The sequence below is a fragment of the Dromiciops gliroides genome, chromosome 2 (genome assembly GCF_019393635.1).
Source record: "Dromiciops gliroides isolate mDroGli1 chromosome 2, mDroGli1.pri, whole genome shotgun sequence".
Lineage (NCBI taxonomy): Eukaryota > Metazoa > Chordata > Mammalia > Microbiotheria > Microbiotheriidae > Dromiciops > Dromiciops gliroides.
Window position 1 is genome coordinate 576314830 of NC_057862.1, and position 16835 is coordinate 576331664.

Here is a 16835-nt window from a genome sequence, read left to right on the forward strand (position 1 = left end):
CGAGGAGCGGGCGCGAGGCCCCTGACACCGGGAGCCGGGGCACGTGCGGAGCCCCAGAGACGAGAGAAGAGGGGACCGTGGTTGGGGCAAGGGGTGACCACATCCCACTGGGGAGCAGGGGGAGGGACACGGTGTGGACCCACGGCTTGGGAAGGGAGACGACAGAGTTCGCCCCCCAGCTGCGTTGCTGGGCTTTTCCTCTTCGGAGCGGGCAGGCTGCCTGGTCTTGGCATCACGGGGCAGCGCCGACGGTCACGGACGCCCCTTCCTTGGCTGCCTCCCGTGGGAACAAGCGGTCCTCCCAGGACCAGAACGGAGCTCCCACCTGGTGAGAACGGTTGGAGGCGGCCCGAGGTCCCACGTTGTGGGCTGGATTAGGCTGCAGCCTCCCCTCATTGACTAGAGAAGCGGAGCGTCCCGCAGCTCGGGACTCGTGGAGCTTTGAGCCAGGTCTATGAGATGGAGCTCAGGAAGGAGAAGGCATTAGAAAGTAGATGCCCTTCATTTGAGGGGAAGGATGTGAAGGCGGACTTATTTCTACTGTGGGACTAGAGGTAGGGAAAGGGGATGTTTGCTTAGCACAGTGCCAGCCACATAGTAGGTGCTTATTAAATGCGTGTTGGCTTGTTTGGAGCCCTTTTGGTGTTGGGTGTTAGGACTTTATCAGATTAAACTGGCAACAGAAACGGGCTCGTTAGGCAGCATCCGATTATAACGGGGAGGAATTTGTCTTGTTTATGCCAGAACTACCGACAAATAGGGAGCAGAGTAAAACAGTTAACAGCGGGGAAACTAGGCAGTGAATACGGTTGGCGCCAGTTTTGAATTCTTGTTTTGCTGCTCCAATCACCTTGGGCAAGTCAATCAGAGATATGTTCTGTTTCAAGTAGAATTAACCATCTGAAAGTTTATCCTGTAGCACATTAATTTCTTAGACGAAAAGTGATTCAACAAAATAAATCCTTCAATTTAAAATGAACCAGTATAAGATTGAGAAGGTGATAGTAATTTGGAATATAGCCTTATTGTAATTAAGGGTATCGCCCTCTTATATAATAGATACCACCTAAGACAAAAGTCAGTCAAATCTTCAAGGACATTAAAGTGAACGACTAATGGAGATTCAGAATTTAGAGGCATTCTCTTAGACCTTACATACCTTCACTAAACTTGTCACACCAGAATATTATTCTCTAGTTAAGTATATCACATACCATGATACCTCTCCTTCCTTACTCCACAAGGTGCTGTAAAGGACATCTTTCACTATTTTATTAAAACTGCTTTCTCCATAAATTACTGTTTATCTCCTAATTGCCAAAGTCAGTGGCCCTTTGTCAACCCACATCCTTTGAACTGTCATTGCTAATCACCCCGTCCTTGATAATTTATTCTCCTTTAGCTTTTAAGCATGCCCCAAACTATGTCTTCAGTGTGTTTTTTAGTCTCTTTAGGACATAGTTTTTGTCCTAATTTATTTTGCTTGACTGCATATTTGTTAGTAATGGGAAGGAGAACCCCATATGTATTGAGGCCTACATGTGTGAAGCCTCTTATTTGTATAGCCAGAAGGGACCTCCTCCTACCCCCTTCTCCAAGGGAGACTTTAATTCTTGTCCTGAGAAGCTGGAGGCTGCTCTTCTCAGAGAGGGGTGGGGGGTGGTAAAAGTATTATCTATATTGTTAATCTAGGGGATATGATTAAGTTCACCTTAACTTCTGATAGCTTTGTCATTTCTAAGGAGAAGAGGGACTCCTTCCCCAAGTTCTATATCCAAGGCTTTAACCTCTACTACCAAATACTAGTTCCGCAGTTCACACACACAGTGAATAGCAAAGAATCTCATTTATCCAAATGACAGCAAAACAGAAATCAGAGAAGGTATGCATAAGAGAATGTATACCAGACAATATACAGTGAAGGATCTCTCCTATTGGGAGCATGATAACTCTGCTCAACCAAGAGAGTGTCATAATCTCACCCATGGGGAAACTCCCTGAGTCTTACAAGTTGGGAATAGGTATATGATGGAGACTTCGAGCTCTACTCGTGCCTTCCCAGAATCTTTTCTTTCAGTAACTGGAAGTAAGGTTGGTCTCTTCCATCTTTTCTCTTGAAGCTGGAAGCCAGAAATGCCCAAAGCGACTCAACTCTGAAGACTAAAACTCAATGACTCCCGAGGGGATACTAATGAAGACAGAAGCTCTGTTGCTTCTGGAGAGGGCTGGGCATTCATCTCCACCAATAAGGAGAATCCCATATTGATCGGCTTTGAGGCAGAGGTTAAATTAGAAATGTATTTCTTCCCCCCATTCCCCCTCATCACCCCCCCAATCGGGGAGAGAGTGAACAAGGGGAGGAAGCTAGGATTGCAAAAAGAATCCAAAAAGGGTCATTTGAACATGTTTTTTTGAAATAGATGGAAACAAGGCCAGAAAAAAATCACATAAATAGGACAGCTTTGAAAATAACATGTTAATTATATTCTTAAAAAGAGAAGCCAGCTGTCCATTATTTGCTAGCATTTACATAGTACTTTAAGTTTTGGCACTTTGAGTAAAAGATTTACAATTTCATGCAAAATAATTAGATTGGGTTCTAGCTGGTAAAGAGATCAGGTGTTTTGCATCTCCTGTGGTTTCTGTGATCTTTTAGTCTTTTTTCCCCCTTTTTTTGCAGGGCAATGAGGGTTAAGTGACTTGCCCAGGATCACACAGCTAGTAAGTGTCAAGTGTCTGAAGCCTGATTCGAATTCGGGTTCTCCTGAATCCAGGGGCCAGTGCTTATCCACTGCACTACCTAGCTGCGATCTTTTAGTCTTTTCAATGGCCTATGAGATAATTATGGATTTGAGTCAGATTAAACTCTGAGGATGGGGTCTGGAATATACCCAGCCCTGCCCCAGTATAGTTAGTTTTAAAGTTTATTGCTTGTCAAATTCTCACCGTCTCCTTTAAGTTTTATTGCCAATTAACAGTATTTTTACTTCTGCTCAGTCTCCCCATTTGTCAGCTACATATTAGTTTTATCTGGAATCCATCATGTGTCAGAACCCCAGTCCCTGTTGAGTGGGTCGGGGAGTTTGCCCACCAATTCAATACTCGGGACTGAAGAAGAAAGGACAGGGTTCGGCACAGGATGCAGCAATTAAGTTGAGACCAGATGTTAAGTGACATGTCTCTTTTTCTCAGAGCAGAATCCCCTTGACCCTAGGGTCCCAATAATGGATTATTCTTTTATTCTTTATTCTATTTCTTTGATTTCCCAACATAGCCGAAGATAAATTTTAACCCTGTCATCCTTCTAAAATTAACACGACTACAAAACAATGCTGAAACACCTGAGTGACTCTTCCTGTTATTCAAATTGAATATCTTTAGAGATAGGGGCCAGGAGAGGGGAGTCAGTGGGAACTGTGAGATCTGAAACATCTGACTGTCACTCCCCTGTTCTCTCTTCCTTCGGTTTGACCTTGTTCCCTCTCCCCCTTTCCCCCTTGTTCTTGGAACACGTATGCATGTCTCCATACATTGATCAGGAGCTAAACACGCACCCTGGGTGAGACAGGCTTGGATGTTAGATTGGGAGCTCGCCCTAGTGTGCGTGGGAACTTCCCTTCTGACCAACATTCCTATAAAAGGTCAAGACATGTATTAGCTATCGCGACTCAGGCATTGAGTTTGCCCATTCCTGCAGGAATGTAATAAATCTGTCTCTGCTTGACTTGGTGGTCTCCTCGAGTTATTTGGGTAAACTGAGGCAGTTTGCCCCAAACAATGGGATTGATTGCTTTGCCTCATATCTGCTCCCAGATTTCAATACTGCCTCCATGTAATGATTCCAAAAATCTGTATCTCAAGTCTTAATTTCTCTCTTTACCTTCCAATTGCCCACATGACATCTGACACCTAAAACTGAACCTATCAAAAAGTGTACTGATGTTTTTCCCACAGTCACCTGTCTCAGGGCATAAACTTTTCCCACTTGTGACCTCTTTTTGCCTGAGATATTTACATAATCCTGGGTACATATGTATATAAAATAGGTATGCAAATCAAACATTTACTGCCAAATTTTTCATGACCCCCCCCCAATTCAGTTACTTGACCCCATATGGGGTCTCAATCCAGTTTAAGAAGCTTTGATCTCCCTTCCTTGTTTGTGTTAATGATAACTATTTTCTGAGTTAACTAGGTTCAAAATCTCAGGTAACACAAATCAACTTCTTTAATCAAGGATTTATCCTTGTATCTATCCACTCTTTGCTACTGCCAAGAACCTTATTTAACCAGTGGATTTTTCTTTATGCTATGCCTATTTTGCATTATTCATATCCTCTTTGCTCCAGCCAGACTGAACCAGTCCGTCATTATCTCATACCGATGTTTGGTTTCCATACATTTGCATGAGCCAGCCCTCGGGGCTGGAATGGACCTCCTCACATTTCCTGTGAAATAAATATTCATCTTTTAAGGCCTAGTTTGTGCTATTTTCTTCATATTCCTTCTCTCCTCAAATTTCTCATGCCACCATTGACCTCTCTCAAAATAGTATTTATATTCTAATTTCTGCATGTTTCATTTCTTCCCTACTCTCTCTCAACCCCCCTCTTATCACAAACTCCTTTGAGGGCAAGGGCACAGTCATTTCCTTTTAAACTCTTTTGCGATTTCTTACAATACTCCATTTCTCCTCTCTTTGCCTTTCTGTTCTGGCTGTCCCCCAAATCTGCAATGCTGTCTCTTTATATCCTCTTGTTATGGGCCCATAGCATCCCAGAAGTTCTCTAGTGCACATCAAAGAACCTTCTACTTGAGAAACTAAACCAAAGGACAGACATGCCTAGAGAGATAAGTGGAACCAAATCAGACTGAGCTACCTCCGGGGACCCCCACCCTTCATTCTAGTCTCCCTCAACCCTGGGGCGATAAGATTAGGTGTGGCTGCTTCCTTTGTGTCCTGAAGTGGTGACTTGAGAGATCTGCAGCCACCTCTCATCCAATTCCTCCAGGCACCACCAGTGGGGGATGGTCCTTCCTCACTAAAGGAACTTTCCACAGTCAGATGGTCACCCCCATCAGTCCTCTATAAAAAGTACCTGCCTGTCTCCTGCTCGAGGAGATTGGTATCTCAGAGCCACTCTCTCTGTGCCATGCCTTGGATTTTTCATGGTTTCCCTTCCCTTCCTGCCCGAAATAAATTACTATCTTATTCTAACTGCTTTTGTGTGCAAGAGGGTGTAATTCTTTAAAGAGGAATTCCTAAGGACCCCAAACTCCCCCACCCCATTTTGCCCATGACACTCTTTAAAATCTCTGGCTTTAAGACTTGTCACAAATGTCACCTCCTGCAGGCCTTTCCCTGTCCCAGCTAAGCTCTCTTAAGTTTACCTTCCACCTCCCCCTTTATCTTGTTGTCTACCCCGAGACAGCTTTGGGATAGAGAACTGGCCTTAAACACAACTAAATTATAGTTCCATCCTGAGCCATCCCTGACTGATCCTGGGCAAGTCATTCAATGTTTCAGTAATCTAAGTTGCAGAGAGGGTGCCTTCCTACATTGGTAGAAGGAATTTCCTCATCTGGAAGTCTCTATATATTATTGATGTGGGCTAGAATTTGGGGTCAAACTGATTGTGAGTCATCCCAAAAGAATTACAATACTCAGTGACTCAGTTTCCCAAATTTTATTGCAATACTATGGGTGACCACTGGGAGAGAACCAGAATATTGGAAAGGTATCTCTCGAATAGTGAAAGAAAAGACAGTTATATTTATAGTATGGACAAATTAATTATCAGTTTCATTATAATATTCTCCACCTACGGGTGTTACAAGGGAGGGTTTATCCTAATTGGGAGTTCCTGGGGTTCTTAAGCCAACCCCTGAGGTGGGTACCTTTTTCAGTGGAGGTGAATCTGGGGACAAATTTGGCTTTTTCTGTGCATGTCTCTTTCTGATTCCTATTTTCAAAACATCTCCATTTTTTTATTAGAATTTCTATAGGTTGTCTTTTTCCTTTATTGTTATTTTGACCTGACCCATTCTGGTCCATTATGGATGTTGATCATTATGGGTATGAGAACCTAACATAAGTTATCCATTAACTGCGATCTCACTCCCTTTTAGAGCTAATAATCTGTACTAGAGCTTGGGTCTTATATTTTTCTATTAACCCTTTTTTGCCTCCTACATCATTATATGTGTATATATGTGTACAGACACATACACATATATACATGCTCTTTTCAGCATTTAGCACAGAGCTTCACACATTGTAAGTTCATTAAAAAAAAGTTTGTATTTTTTTTTAACTTCACCATAATTTCACCCTAAGGAGCCTAGTTGGCACAGTAAGTAGAACATTAGTCTCATAATCTGAAGGGTGTGAGTTAGATCCTTCCATGAGGTCTCTGCAATTACTTTTAGGCAGCTAGGTATTACAGTGGATAGAGTCTGGAAGACCAGAGTTCAAGCCTTAGACACCAGCTGTGTAACCCTGGGCAAGTAACTTAATCCTGTTTGTCTCAGTTTCCTCATCTGTAAAATAAGCTGGAGAAGGAAATAGCAAACCATTCTAATACCTTTACCAAGAAAACCCCAAATGGGGTTACAAAGAACAGGACACAACTGAAATGACTGCATAACAATTTAACGCAGTGTTTCTCTGTCTTACCTTCTTATAGAGCCATTTTATATAATGGTGTTTGTAATTTTGTAGCATTCACATTTGATTTTTTCATGGTTCTTTCCATTTACATGGTTGTGGTCATTGTATATGTTGTTTTCTTGGCTCTGCGCAACTTCACTGCATCAATTTATATAGATCTTTTTATGCTTCTCTGTATTCATCATATTCATCATTTCTTACAGCAGACTTAATGTTCCATTATGCTCTTGGTTAGTCACTTCCCAGTTGATGGGCATCTACTTTGTTTCAAATTCTTTGCTAAAACAAAAATTGCTGAATTCGGTGTATGTAGCAACTTTCTTATTGTTTCTGTGACTTTTAAAAAGTATGAGATATAGTTTCTGGGTAATTAAATAGTTTTATTAATAAGCTGGCAGATTATTAATAAAAAGATGGTCATTTGGACATCTCTCAGGACAAAGACCCCTACTGGTGGTGGGGTCTCAGTTTATATACCCATCTAATTGTAGGAGGGCCATCACATAGCAATCAAATCTAATTGGTTAACATGATTTGGAAATGTGTTATATTAAAATGAAGTCTGGGGGCAGCTAGGTGGCTCAGTGGATACAGCACTGGCCCTGGATTCAGGAGGACCTGAGTTCAAATCTGGCCTCAGACACTTGACACTTACTAGCTGTGTGACCCTGGGCAAGTCACTTAACCCCAATTGCCTCACCAAAAAAAAAAAAAAATGAAGTCTGGGGGCAGCTAGGTGGCACAGTGGATAAAGCACTGGCCCTGGAGTCAGGAGGACCTGAGTTCAAATCCGGCCTCAGATACTTGACACTTATTAGCTGTGTGACCTTGGGCAAGTCACAACCCCAATTGCCTCACCCCCCCAAAAAAATGAAGTCTGGGGGTACATGATTTAAGTCACTCAACTCTTGATCAAGATGCTATCAAAGAAAGATTCTAGACCCCACCCAAGCTGATGGGGGCAAGATAGTTCCCACCTAGAACTGGTTCACATAAGCCAAACCTCATCAGTAAAGCCTTCAAGTATCTAGACCAAAACTTCTTAAACTGTGGGTTTTGACCCCATGTGGGGGTGTATAACAATGTAGGGGTTGTGAAAAATTTGGCAACCATAAAATGTTATGTATACCTATATACCCAGGGTAGTGTAAAAATTTTCCCAGGTGAAAAGGGGTCACGAGTGGGAAAAGTTTAAGAATCTCTGGTCTAATAACATGTCTTCTGTTTTCATGCTCCATAGATATTGACAATAGTTGTGTTTCTTCTCTTACTGTGTTTCCTGAGGGAGTTAGGGCCGAAAGAAGCCAAAATAAGCAATTTAGTGGGTCAGGCGTTTTTTTATGTGTGTTTTTTTTTGGGGGGTGGGGCAATGAGGGTTAAGTGACTTGCCCAGGGAATCCCAGTTAATACCTGTCAAGTGTTTGAGGCAGGATTTGAACTCAGGTCCTCCTTAATCCAGGGCTGGTGCTTTATCTACTGTACCACCTAGCTGTCCCATGCCAGGTGTTTTTTTTAGGACTGTTTGAAACATTAATATTTCGGACACATGTCAAAATATCACTTATTTAAGGAGGAAATAGACAAAATTATTATGCCACTAATGTAAACCAAGAGTCAAGATAGTTATCAAGTAATCTTATTGTAGTCAAAAGGAAGAAAGTCTTGTTAAAGCCCCATTTAATACAGATATACATAGTTGACAGGCAAAGGGAAACCCTTCTTTCAATTTTTTCCTTTCATGCCATCTCAGTTGCCTTAAACCATTTTTTTCCTCAATACCTTTTTAGGTAGGTGTTTTGTCAATGTCAGTAAATACTTATTTCAGATCTTTCTAACTTTTCAGTCTGAGGTTCAAATGTGGGCTGCTTTCTTTATCCAGATCAAGGACTTGAGGTCTACAGACTCCCCAAGGAATCTCTGGATAGATTTCAAGGGGTCTGTGAATATAAATGGGACAGGGGGGAATTACATCTTTTAAAACAAATCATAACTTTTGCCTGAAATTTTAGCATTTATTTCATTTATATGAAAACATTCTGAGAAGGAGTCCATGGGTTTCACAAGACTGCCAAAGTGGGGTCCATGATACAGAAATATAGGAATCCCAGCTCTAGCTTTTTTAAATTTTGTGCAGTCTTGGCTTTTCATATTTGCCTTCTCTGTCTTTTCCATCCTGCTTATCTGTTTATATCACTTTATCTCTCTAGCACAGGGGTTCCTAACCTTTTTTGCATAATGGACCACTTTTGTAGTCTCATGAAGCCTATGAACCCCTTCTCAGAATATTTTTTAAAAGCATAAAATAAAATGCATATAATTTCTTTCCTTTTTTTTTTTTTTGGTGGGGCAATGAGGGTTAAGTGAATTGGCCAAGGTCACACAGCTAGTAAGTGTTGTGTCTGAGGCTGGATTTGAACTCAGGTCCTCCTGAATCCAGGGTGCCACCTAGCTGCCCCATAAAATGCATATAATTTCAAAGGAAACCAATTACCTTTAAACATAGTCATCAAAATACTCCACAAGTTCATGGACCCCTGGTTAAGAACTCCTAATCTAGTCCAATATTCTTAGAGATGGGGGCAGCTAGGTGGTCCAGTGGATAAAGCACCCGCCCTGGATTCAGGAGGACCTGAGTTCAAATCTGGCCTAAGACACTTGACACTTAGTAGCTGTGTGGCCCTGGGCAAGTCACTTAATCCTCATTGCCCTGCACCCAAAAAAAAAAATAAATAAATATAAAATAAAATATGAAGGCTCTATTTTGCACTTTGAGCTTAAAAGTCTAATAGCAAAATAGCTGACCAAACCACAACATACTAAAGAGTTAATGGAACATTAACAAGGAACTGTCCTTTATTCTTCAGACCTCATTTCCTAGAACTTGGTGGAAACTGCTAGTTAATAAATAAACAGAAGAAGTTGTTATGAACTGAGAAAATACAGGAACATGGAAGAAGCACAATTCTAATTTTAGTACATTAAGGCAGAACACATAACAAGGAAATGTAAACATTTTTTGATTTTAATGTTTCTGTATAATAATGTACAAGGCCATCTCAAAACACTGAATGCCTGAGCTGCAGTCATAAGGCTTGTGGGGGCACACATGGGAAAAAAGATGATTTAAGCTGGTAATTTTGTATTTTTCTAGTGGAAATGCATAGGCTTTTTCTTTTTTTGTTGTTTTTTGGCGGGACAATGGGGGTTAAGTGATTTGCCCAGGGTCACACAGCTATTAAGTGTCAAGTGTCTGACCTCAGATTTGAACTCAGGTCCTCCTGAATCCAAGGCTGGTGCTTTATCCACTGCACCACCTAGCTGCCCCTGGCTTTCTTTTTTAAAATCCTATTTTTGTTGATCTTTTCTTTCTGTATCCCTTTATTTCCCAGAATAGCTTCCCCTATTCCTTAATTAGCAATGTCTCTCTTATAACGAAGAGGGGGAAAAAGTGTGGCAAAACTAACCAGCCTATCAATGATATCTGATGACATATAGGTATATAGGTTCTGTGGATAGGGTACTGGACTTGAAATGAAGAAGACTAAATTGTAATCCAGTTTTCATATAGCTTTAAGAGCTATGTGACCTTCACAAGTCACTTAATTTCTATTAGCCTCTGTTTCCTCATATGTAAAATGGGAACAATAGAACCTCTCTCACAGAGTTGTGGTGAGCATCAGCTGAAAGTAAAACTGACAGGCAGCTAGGTGGTGCAGTGGATAAAGCACTGGCCCTGGATTCAGGAGGACAAAGTCCAGCCTCGGACACTTGACGTTTACTAGCTGTGTGACCCTGGGCAAGTCACTTAACCCTCATTGCACCACCACCACCCCCCCCAAAAAAAAAGAAAAAGAAAAGTCCCGAAAGTGACACTGACTTCCTGGCTATTCCATGAGTGGAACACTATCCCTCTGCTCCACACATGCTAGTTGTCCCTCATGCCTGGAATGCTCTCCTTCTTTTGTGCTGACTGCTGGCTGCCCTCTCTAGCTTCCTTTAAATACCAATTCAAATCCCACCTTGTATAGGAATCCTTTCTCAACTCCTCTTAATCGTAGTGCCTTCTCTCTCAATTTTTTCCTATTTATGCAGTATTTAGCACCTACCTCCCAAAGTTGTGAGGATAAAATTACATTTGTAAAACAATCTGCAAATCTTAAAGTGCTATATAAATACTATTTTTAAAAATTATTATATAATTTTGGTAAATGTCTTCTATAATATAATAGAAGACTATTGGCTGATTGTCAACAGGAAACACTGGTGGAGGCTTTTGAACCACAGTATAAGGACTAGCCAAGGACAGAATTATCCATAGAATCAGACATAGCAGCCATACCTCTGGGGGATCTAATGTGCCTGTGCCAGTACAAGTTGAGGGAGTGATAGTTTCCAAACACAAAAACTACCTTTTGAAGAATTAAAAAATTTAGATATACAATAGCTAATGTCATGATGAAAAAGTTAATTGAAAATTAAATTTCAAATATTAATATCTAAATTAGAAATATAAAATTTAAGAAAAAATAAGCTCCAATAAAAATCTATGCACTTTTTGGTCATAACTATTTAAAACTTTTAAATATAATTATCTTGTCTCCTTCAAAACTGATTTTTTAATATGAAAAAATAAGTATTTTTTAAAAAAGTGATTGAGATCTCAGTTTTTTCCAATTAACAAGGGAAATGTAAACAACTGTTGGCCTTTTTTCAGGGAAAAATGAATAAAGAGGCTGCCTACCATTAAAAAATTTAAGTACTTAGTTTACCCTATCTATCTTAGCTTATCATGTGTTTCTCATTTCATGTGGCATTTCTGACTACAAAAATTTAAGACCCTTTTCTGGTTTTGTGCTTTATTTTAAGACAACTACATGACTAATATTAAATTGACAATATATACATATATACATTTATATATACACACATACATTCCTCTACATCTCATACATAAAGAAAACTCTTTTTAAAAGCAACTGTTGATGGTAAACAAGCTATTACTGGGAAATTCACTTTATGTAGTTTGAAGCTGGTAAACTTTTGGACCTTTTTTCAAGAGGTAACCTTGGTCATTTAGTGAACTGATAAAATTTTCAAAATCAGCAACCTGGAAGAGAAATGAAAATTCTGGGTAAGCAAACTATAAAACAAACTAAAATTCTTATGTGAAGTATATGTGAATATCTGTTCATACATCATTTCATTGGTATAGGTAACTATATCAGTGAAGAAACTCTACCAATGCAGCCTGCAGATGGACACCATTTGCTATTTATAGCGTTGGCTAGTTGCCTGGGTCACTGAAAGGCTAAGTGACTTGTCCAGGGACATAAAGCCAGTGTATAACAGAGGCAGGACTCACTCTGAATCTGAAGTACTGGATATGGCAAGTGAGAAAAGAAAGTGCTTAGTACAATGGACTTGTAGTCAGGGCTTTAATTCCCGTGGTCCAAAATTTACTAGCTGGCAGCTGTAGTGGGACCCTAAGAAATCCAAAAGATTCAAACCCCTTAGGCTAAGGGGTAAACAGCTCTCTCCCATCTCAGGAAGGAGGTGTGGTATAGAATGGCCCTAGTATACTGATGAGCAATGCTAAGGACTGCAAGATGATATATGCAAGATCTTGGATGGATGCTGCATATTCTACTGATACCCCATTATCAAAGCCCCCCCCCCCCCTTTAGTTATCTGGACCTAGTTTGTTTTGTTTTTCTTCTTGCTCTTGTAATTCCCTCCTAGGTTTTTGTTTTTTGTAATGCCCTTCCCTCCCTTTTGTCTGGTAAAAATACAAAAGACCTGTCTTCTCTTACTCCAGGGGGACAGTCACCAAGGTGATCTATTCCCTGGCCATATTTCTCCAAATAAATCTTTTTATTTTACAAGATTTGTGGTGAGCCTCCAATTTTTTGGGTGAACTAGCCTCCCGAGCCAGGCTGGAAGTTCTGCAGGTCACAGTAGCTAGTCAGGTACTCTCTCAGAATCTGTTTGCTCACTAGTGAAATGGGGATAGGAACACCTGTAGTACATTGTGTTTTTTGAAATTTTAACTATTGCTATTGGCATGGACAACAGTTTGGGGTAAGCATATTATTATTTTATTAATATTATACCAGTAAATAGTTGACCATGTGTCTCCCTAATTTCTCCTGGTATCAGGCCAAATGGTAGAGAAAGCAAGGAGAGAGCATCAGCATGCTGGTTAGTGTGAGCAGGAGAAAAGACCCATGCTGTCCTAAGAGACAAAATGTGTTCTTCTCAAGGAGAGAGCTCAGAAGATCCATTTGACCTACCAGCCCTTGAGAAGACCCATGCTGTCCTAAAAAAAGCCTTCCTGGCTTCTTCCAAGAGTTTTCATCCTCTTTTGATTGAGGCAGGTCATTCATTATACATTGATCAAAGCTAATTGGTTAGCATCATTCAATTCCATTGGTTGACATGATTCAAGATGGTCTACATTAAAATGAACTCTAGACATGATATCAGGGAAAAGAATACAAAAGACCCTCACTCAAGTTGCCCAAGGCAAAGTCCATTATCTAGGTGTGGTTTAATCCCATCAGTCCTTCATAGATCTAGACAAAAGAACCCATCTCCATTTCTTTTGTTCCCTTGGGTTGGTCCCAGATGAGATTTGATGAAGTTTCTCAAGGAGAACAGGACTTTCTGGATGAGGATAGGAGGGAGAACAGATCTCTGGGTCTCCAAAAAAATCCATTATTAATAATTATTTTCTCATAACACCTACCTTTGCTTACTGTGAGGGTTGATGTAGGGGGCAAAAAAGGGTTAACAGAAAAACCCAAGACCCAAGCTCTAATTCAGCTATTAGCTCTAAAAGGGAGTCAGACCCCAGTTAATGGATAACTTATGTTAGGTTCTCATACCCATAATGATCAACATCCATAACGGACCAGAAAGGTTCAGGTCAAAATAACAATAAAGGAAAAAGACAACCTATAGAAATTCTAATGAAAAATGGAGATGTTTTGAAACTAGCCATGGGAATCAGAAAGAGACATGCAGAAAAGGCTAAATTTGTCCCCAGATTCACCTTATAACATGTAAACCCCCAAAACAAACCTCCACTGAAAAAGGTACCCACCTCAGGGGTTGGCTTAGGACCCCAGGAACTCCCAATTAGGATAAGCCCTCCCTTGTAACACCCCAAGGTGGAGAATATTATAATGAGTAGGACAGGCCCTCCCCTGTACCTCCCCAAGGTGGAGATTATTATAATGAGACTGATAATCAATATATCCATACTATAAATATAACTGTCTTTCCTTTCCTTATTCGAGAAATACCTTTCCAATATTCTGGTTCTCTCCCTGTGGTCACTCACAGTATTGCAATAAAACTTGGGAAACTGAGTCACTGAGTCTTGTAATTCTTTTGGGATGACTATTAATTTGACCCTAAATTCCATCCCACATCAAGGGTGAAATGAAATAATGTATGTAAAATGTTTTGCAAACTTTAGAAGTGATTGATAAATGTTATTATGTATAATATCTTAAAGCTATGTGGTAAAAATTATTTGTGGTAGAGATTAATATTTCTGTTTTTAGCTAACTCATTTGGGAGGGGCCACACCTGGCCCACCCCGAGGTTTCATGTGCTACTGAGCTCAGAAAGGCAGTTTTTGAAGGACCTCCCCTTTTGGGGGAGGAGAGATTGAACGCTTGCTGAAGGGAGGCAGGCTGCTTCCAGAAGGCAGTCTTCTGGAACTCGGTCTTTTTCCTCCTGGGCCCTTGCGCTGGCGGTGCATGTTTGTGGCAACTGCAGTCTGGGTGGCACACAAGCAACCTTAGACTGGCGGGCTGTTCGGGTGTTTGGTGAATTTAATTACGGAAAACCCTAATAGGCTAAGTTTAGACTTAAGAGCATTTCTCTGTATTTCTATTTTCCTATTTCCTTATCTTTGATTTTTTATTAGTTTCACCTTTGTTGTTTAATTAATTCCCAAGTAATAAAATCTGATCCTTTTGTGAACTAAAGCTTAGAGGCTCCTTTCTTATTGGCCTGGGAGAAATATCTACAAGGGCAGTTCAGAGCAGAGGGAGAACCTAAAAGGTCCCTCATATTTCCAGGACCCCAATATTAAGGTGTCACCCAAATTACGCTCCGTATATCAAATTTTGGCCCTTACAGTTAAGAAGTAGAGGAAAGACAGCCAGCCTGAGAGTGTTAAAGACCTGGATGCAAGCACTGCCTCTGACCCATAATGGTTTGTATGATATTAGGCAAGTCTCTTAATATCTTAGTAACCCATTCAGTTTTCTAGGACTATAAACTTGCAAGAAGGTACCAATGCACATTGGTGAAGAGCTTCCTCATTGGGAGTTCCCTATGCCAATAAAATAGGTCTGGTTCCTTCCCCCTTCCCTCCCACCCCCAAAAAAACACTTTGCAAACTTTAAAGCACTGTATAAAAAATATTACCTGAATGTTTAGCTCTTTAGAAATCTGTCGAAGTTGTTGATATTGAAATATATTATTATAGGTTCTTTCTGCAATGGTGTTGAGAGCAGAAATGAACCTTTTTGCTGCTGACCTGTTGCTCATTCCAGAACCATGTTGGGAACGCTCAAAATCCAGATTTCCAAATTCATCTGAGTAAGTTCCTAGCATACTAAAAACAAAAGAAATTTGATCAATATGGTAGGGATAAAGAAATTTAGTCATAAACCTTTAGACTAAAAGACCACATCTTTTAAAAATGTTTTTTTTAACTTAAACACCAAATAAAATTAGCATTTCCATATAAAAAATAAGACAGAGAAAGAGGGTTTTGCATGAAACTATAAATCTTGAGTTTCAAATATATAATTTCAATAGGCAACTTTCCAGGTTATCCTATTTGTCAAAGTTTTCCTCTGATTTTCCTTCTCTTTTATTCTGTGTTAAAAAGTTTCAGTGGCCTCCAACCACCTCCCCAACTGAATTAAAAAAAAAAATTCTTGTACCATAAGGTCAAGAATCACAAGGAAAATAATGAAAAAAGTGAGAAGACAAGGGGGTTTGGTAATACCAGATCTCTATACTATAAAACATTAATCATCAAAACCAATTTGATACTGATTAAGATATAGACTGCTTACTGGATTGGACCATGTGTGCAACATATAGAAGCAAATTAACATAGTAGCCTAGTGTTTGATAAACCCAAAGACCCCAGCTACTGGGCTAAGAATTCATTATCTGTGAAAAACTGCTAGGAAAACTAGAAAACAATAAGGCAGAAAAGTGTAGAACTTCATCTCAGATTGTACACCAAGATAAGCCCCAAATGGATTTATGGATTAGACATAAAGGGTAACATCATGCACAAATTGGAGGAACAAAGAAGGAATTACCTCTTAGATTTAGGTATAGGGGAATAGTGCATGACAAAACAAGAGATTGAGAAGATCACATAAGATAAAGTGGACAATTTTGATTACATTCAAATCAAGTTTTTACACCAATAAAATCAATGTAGCTTGAATTAGAAGAGAAAAAAAACGAGAAAAACATCTTTGTAACAAGCTTGTCTGATAAAACATCTCATTTTCAAGGTATATAAGGAACTAAAATTTATAAGAATACGAGCTATTCCACAACACATAAATGGTCAGAATATGAACAGTTTTCAAAGTAAAACAACTAAGCTATCAACAGCCATATGAAAAGAGACTCTCAATCACTAATAAAGAAATATAGATTAAAGCAACTCTGAAGTTCTACTTCATCTCTATCATATTGCCTAAGTGGTGACACCTCCCCTCCCTCAAAAAAAAAAAAAAGGGGGCAGGAGTGGCAAATGTTGGAGGGAAGACAAGCTCACTGATTAAATGCTGGTGGAACTGTGACAGTCTCACCATCCTGGAAAGCAATTTAGAACTACACCCAAATACATTTTGACCTCATGATACTAGTACTAGGTCTATACCTCAATAAGTCAAAAAATAAAAATAAAATAAAAAAGGAAAAGGGCCTACATGTACAAAATATTTAGAGTGGCTCTTTTTCTACTGGCAAAGAATTAGAAACTCAGGGAGTAACAATAAATTGAGGAATGGCTGAACAGGTTGGGGCTCATGAATGTAATGCTATTTTGCTGTAAGAAATGATAAAAAGGGATGATTTCAGAGAAATATGGTAAGACATATGAATTAATGCAGGG

The 16835-nt window shown here is 39.8% G+C and overlaps 1 protein-coding gene across 1 annotated transcript in view; it reads right to left on the reverse strand.

Moving 5' to 3' along the window:
* Positions 1 to 11457: 11457 nt before the first annotated feature.
* The window catches only part of MCM8 (minichromosome maintenance 8 homologous recombination repair factor), a 34692-nt gene continuing 29314 nt past the window's right edge, over positions 11458 to 16835 (reverse strand). The window contains exons 18-19 of the mRNA XM_043986888.1: positions 15113 to 15302; positions 11458 to 11777 (exon numbers count right to left, since the gene is read on the reverse strand). Of these exons, the coding sequence (XP_043842823.1) occupies positions 11685 to 11777; positions 15113 to 15302 (283 nt within the window). The 3' untranslated portion in view covers positions 11458 to 11684. The remainder of the gene's footprint in view (positions 11778 to 15112; positions 15303 to 16835) is intronic.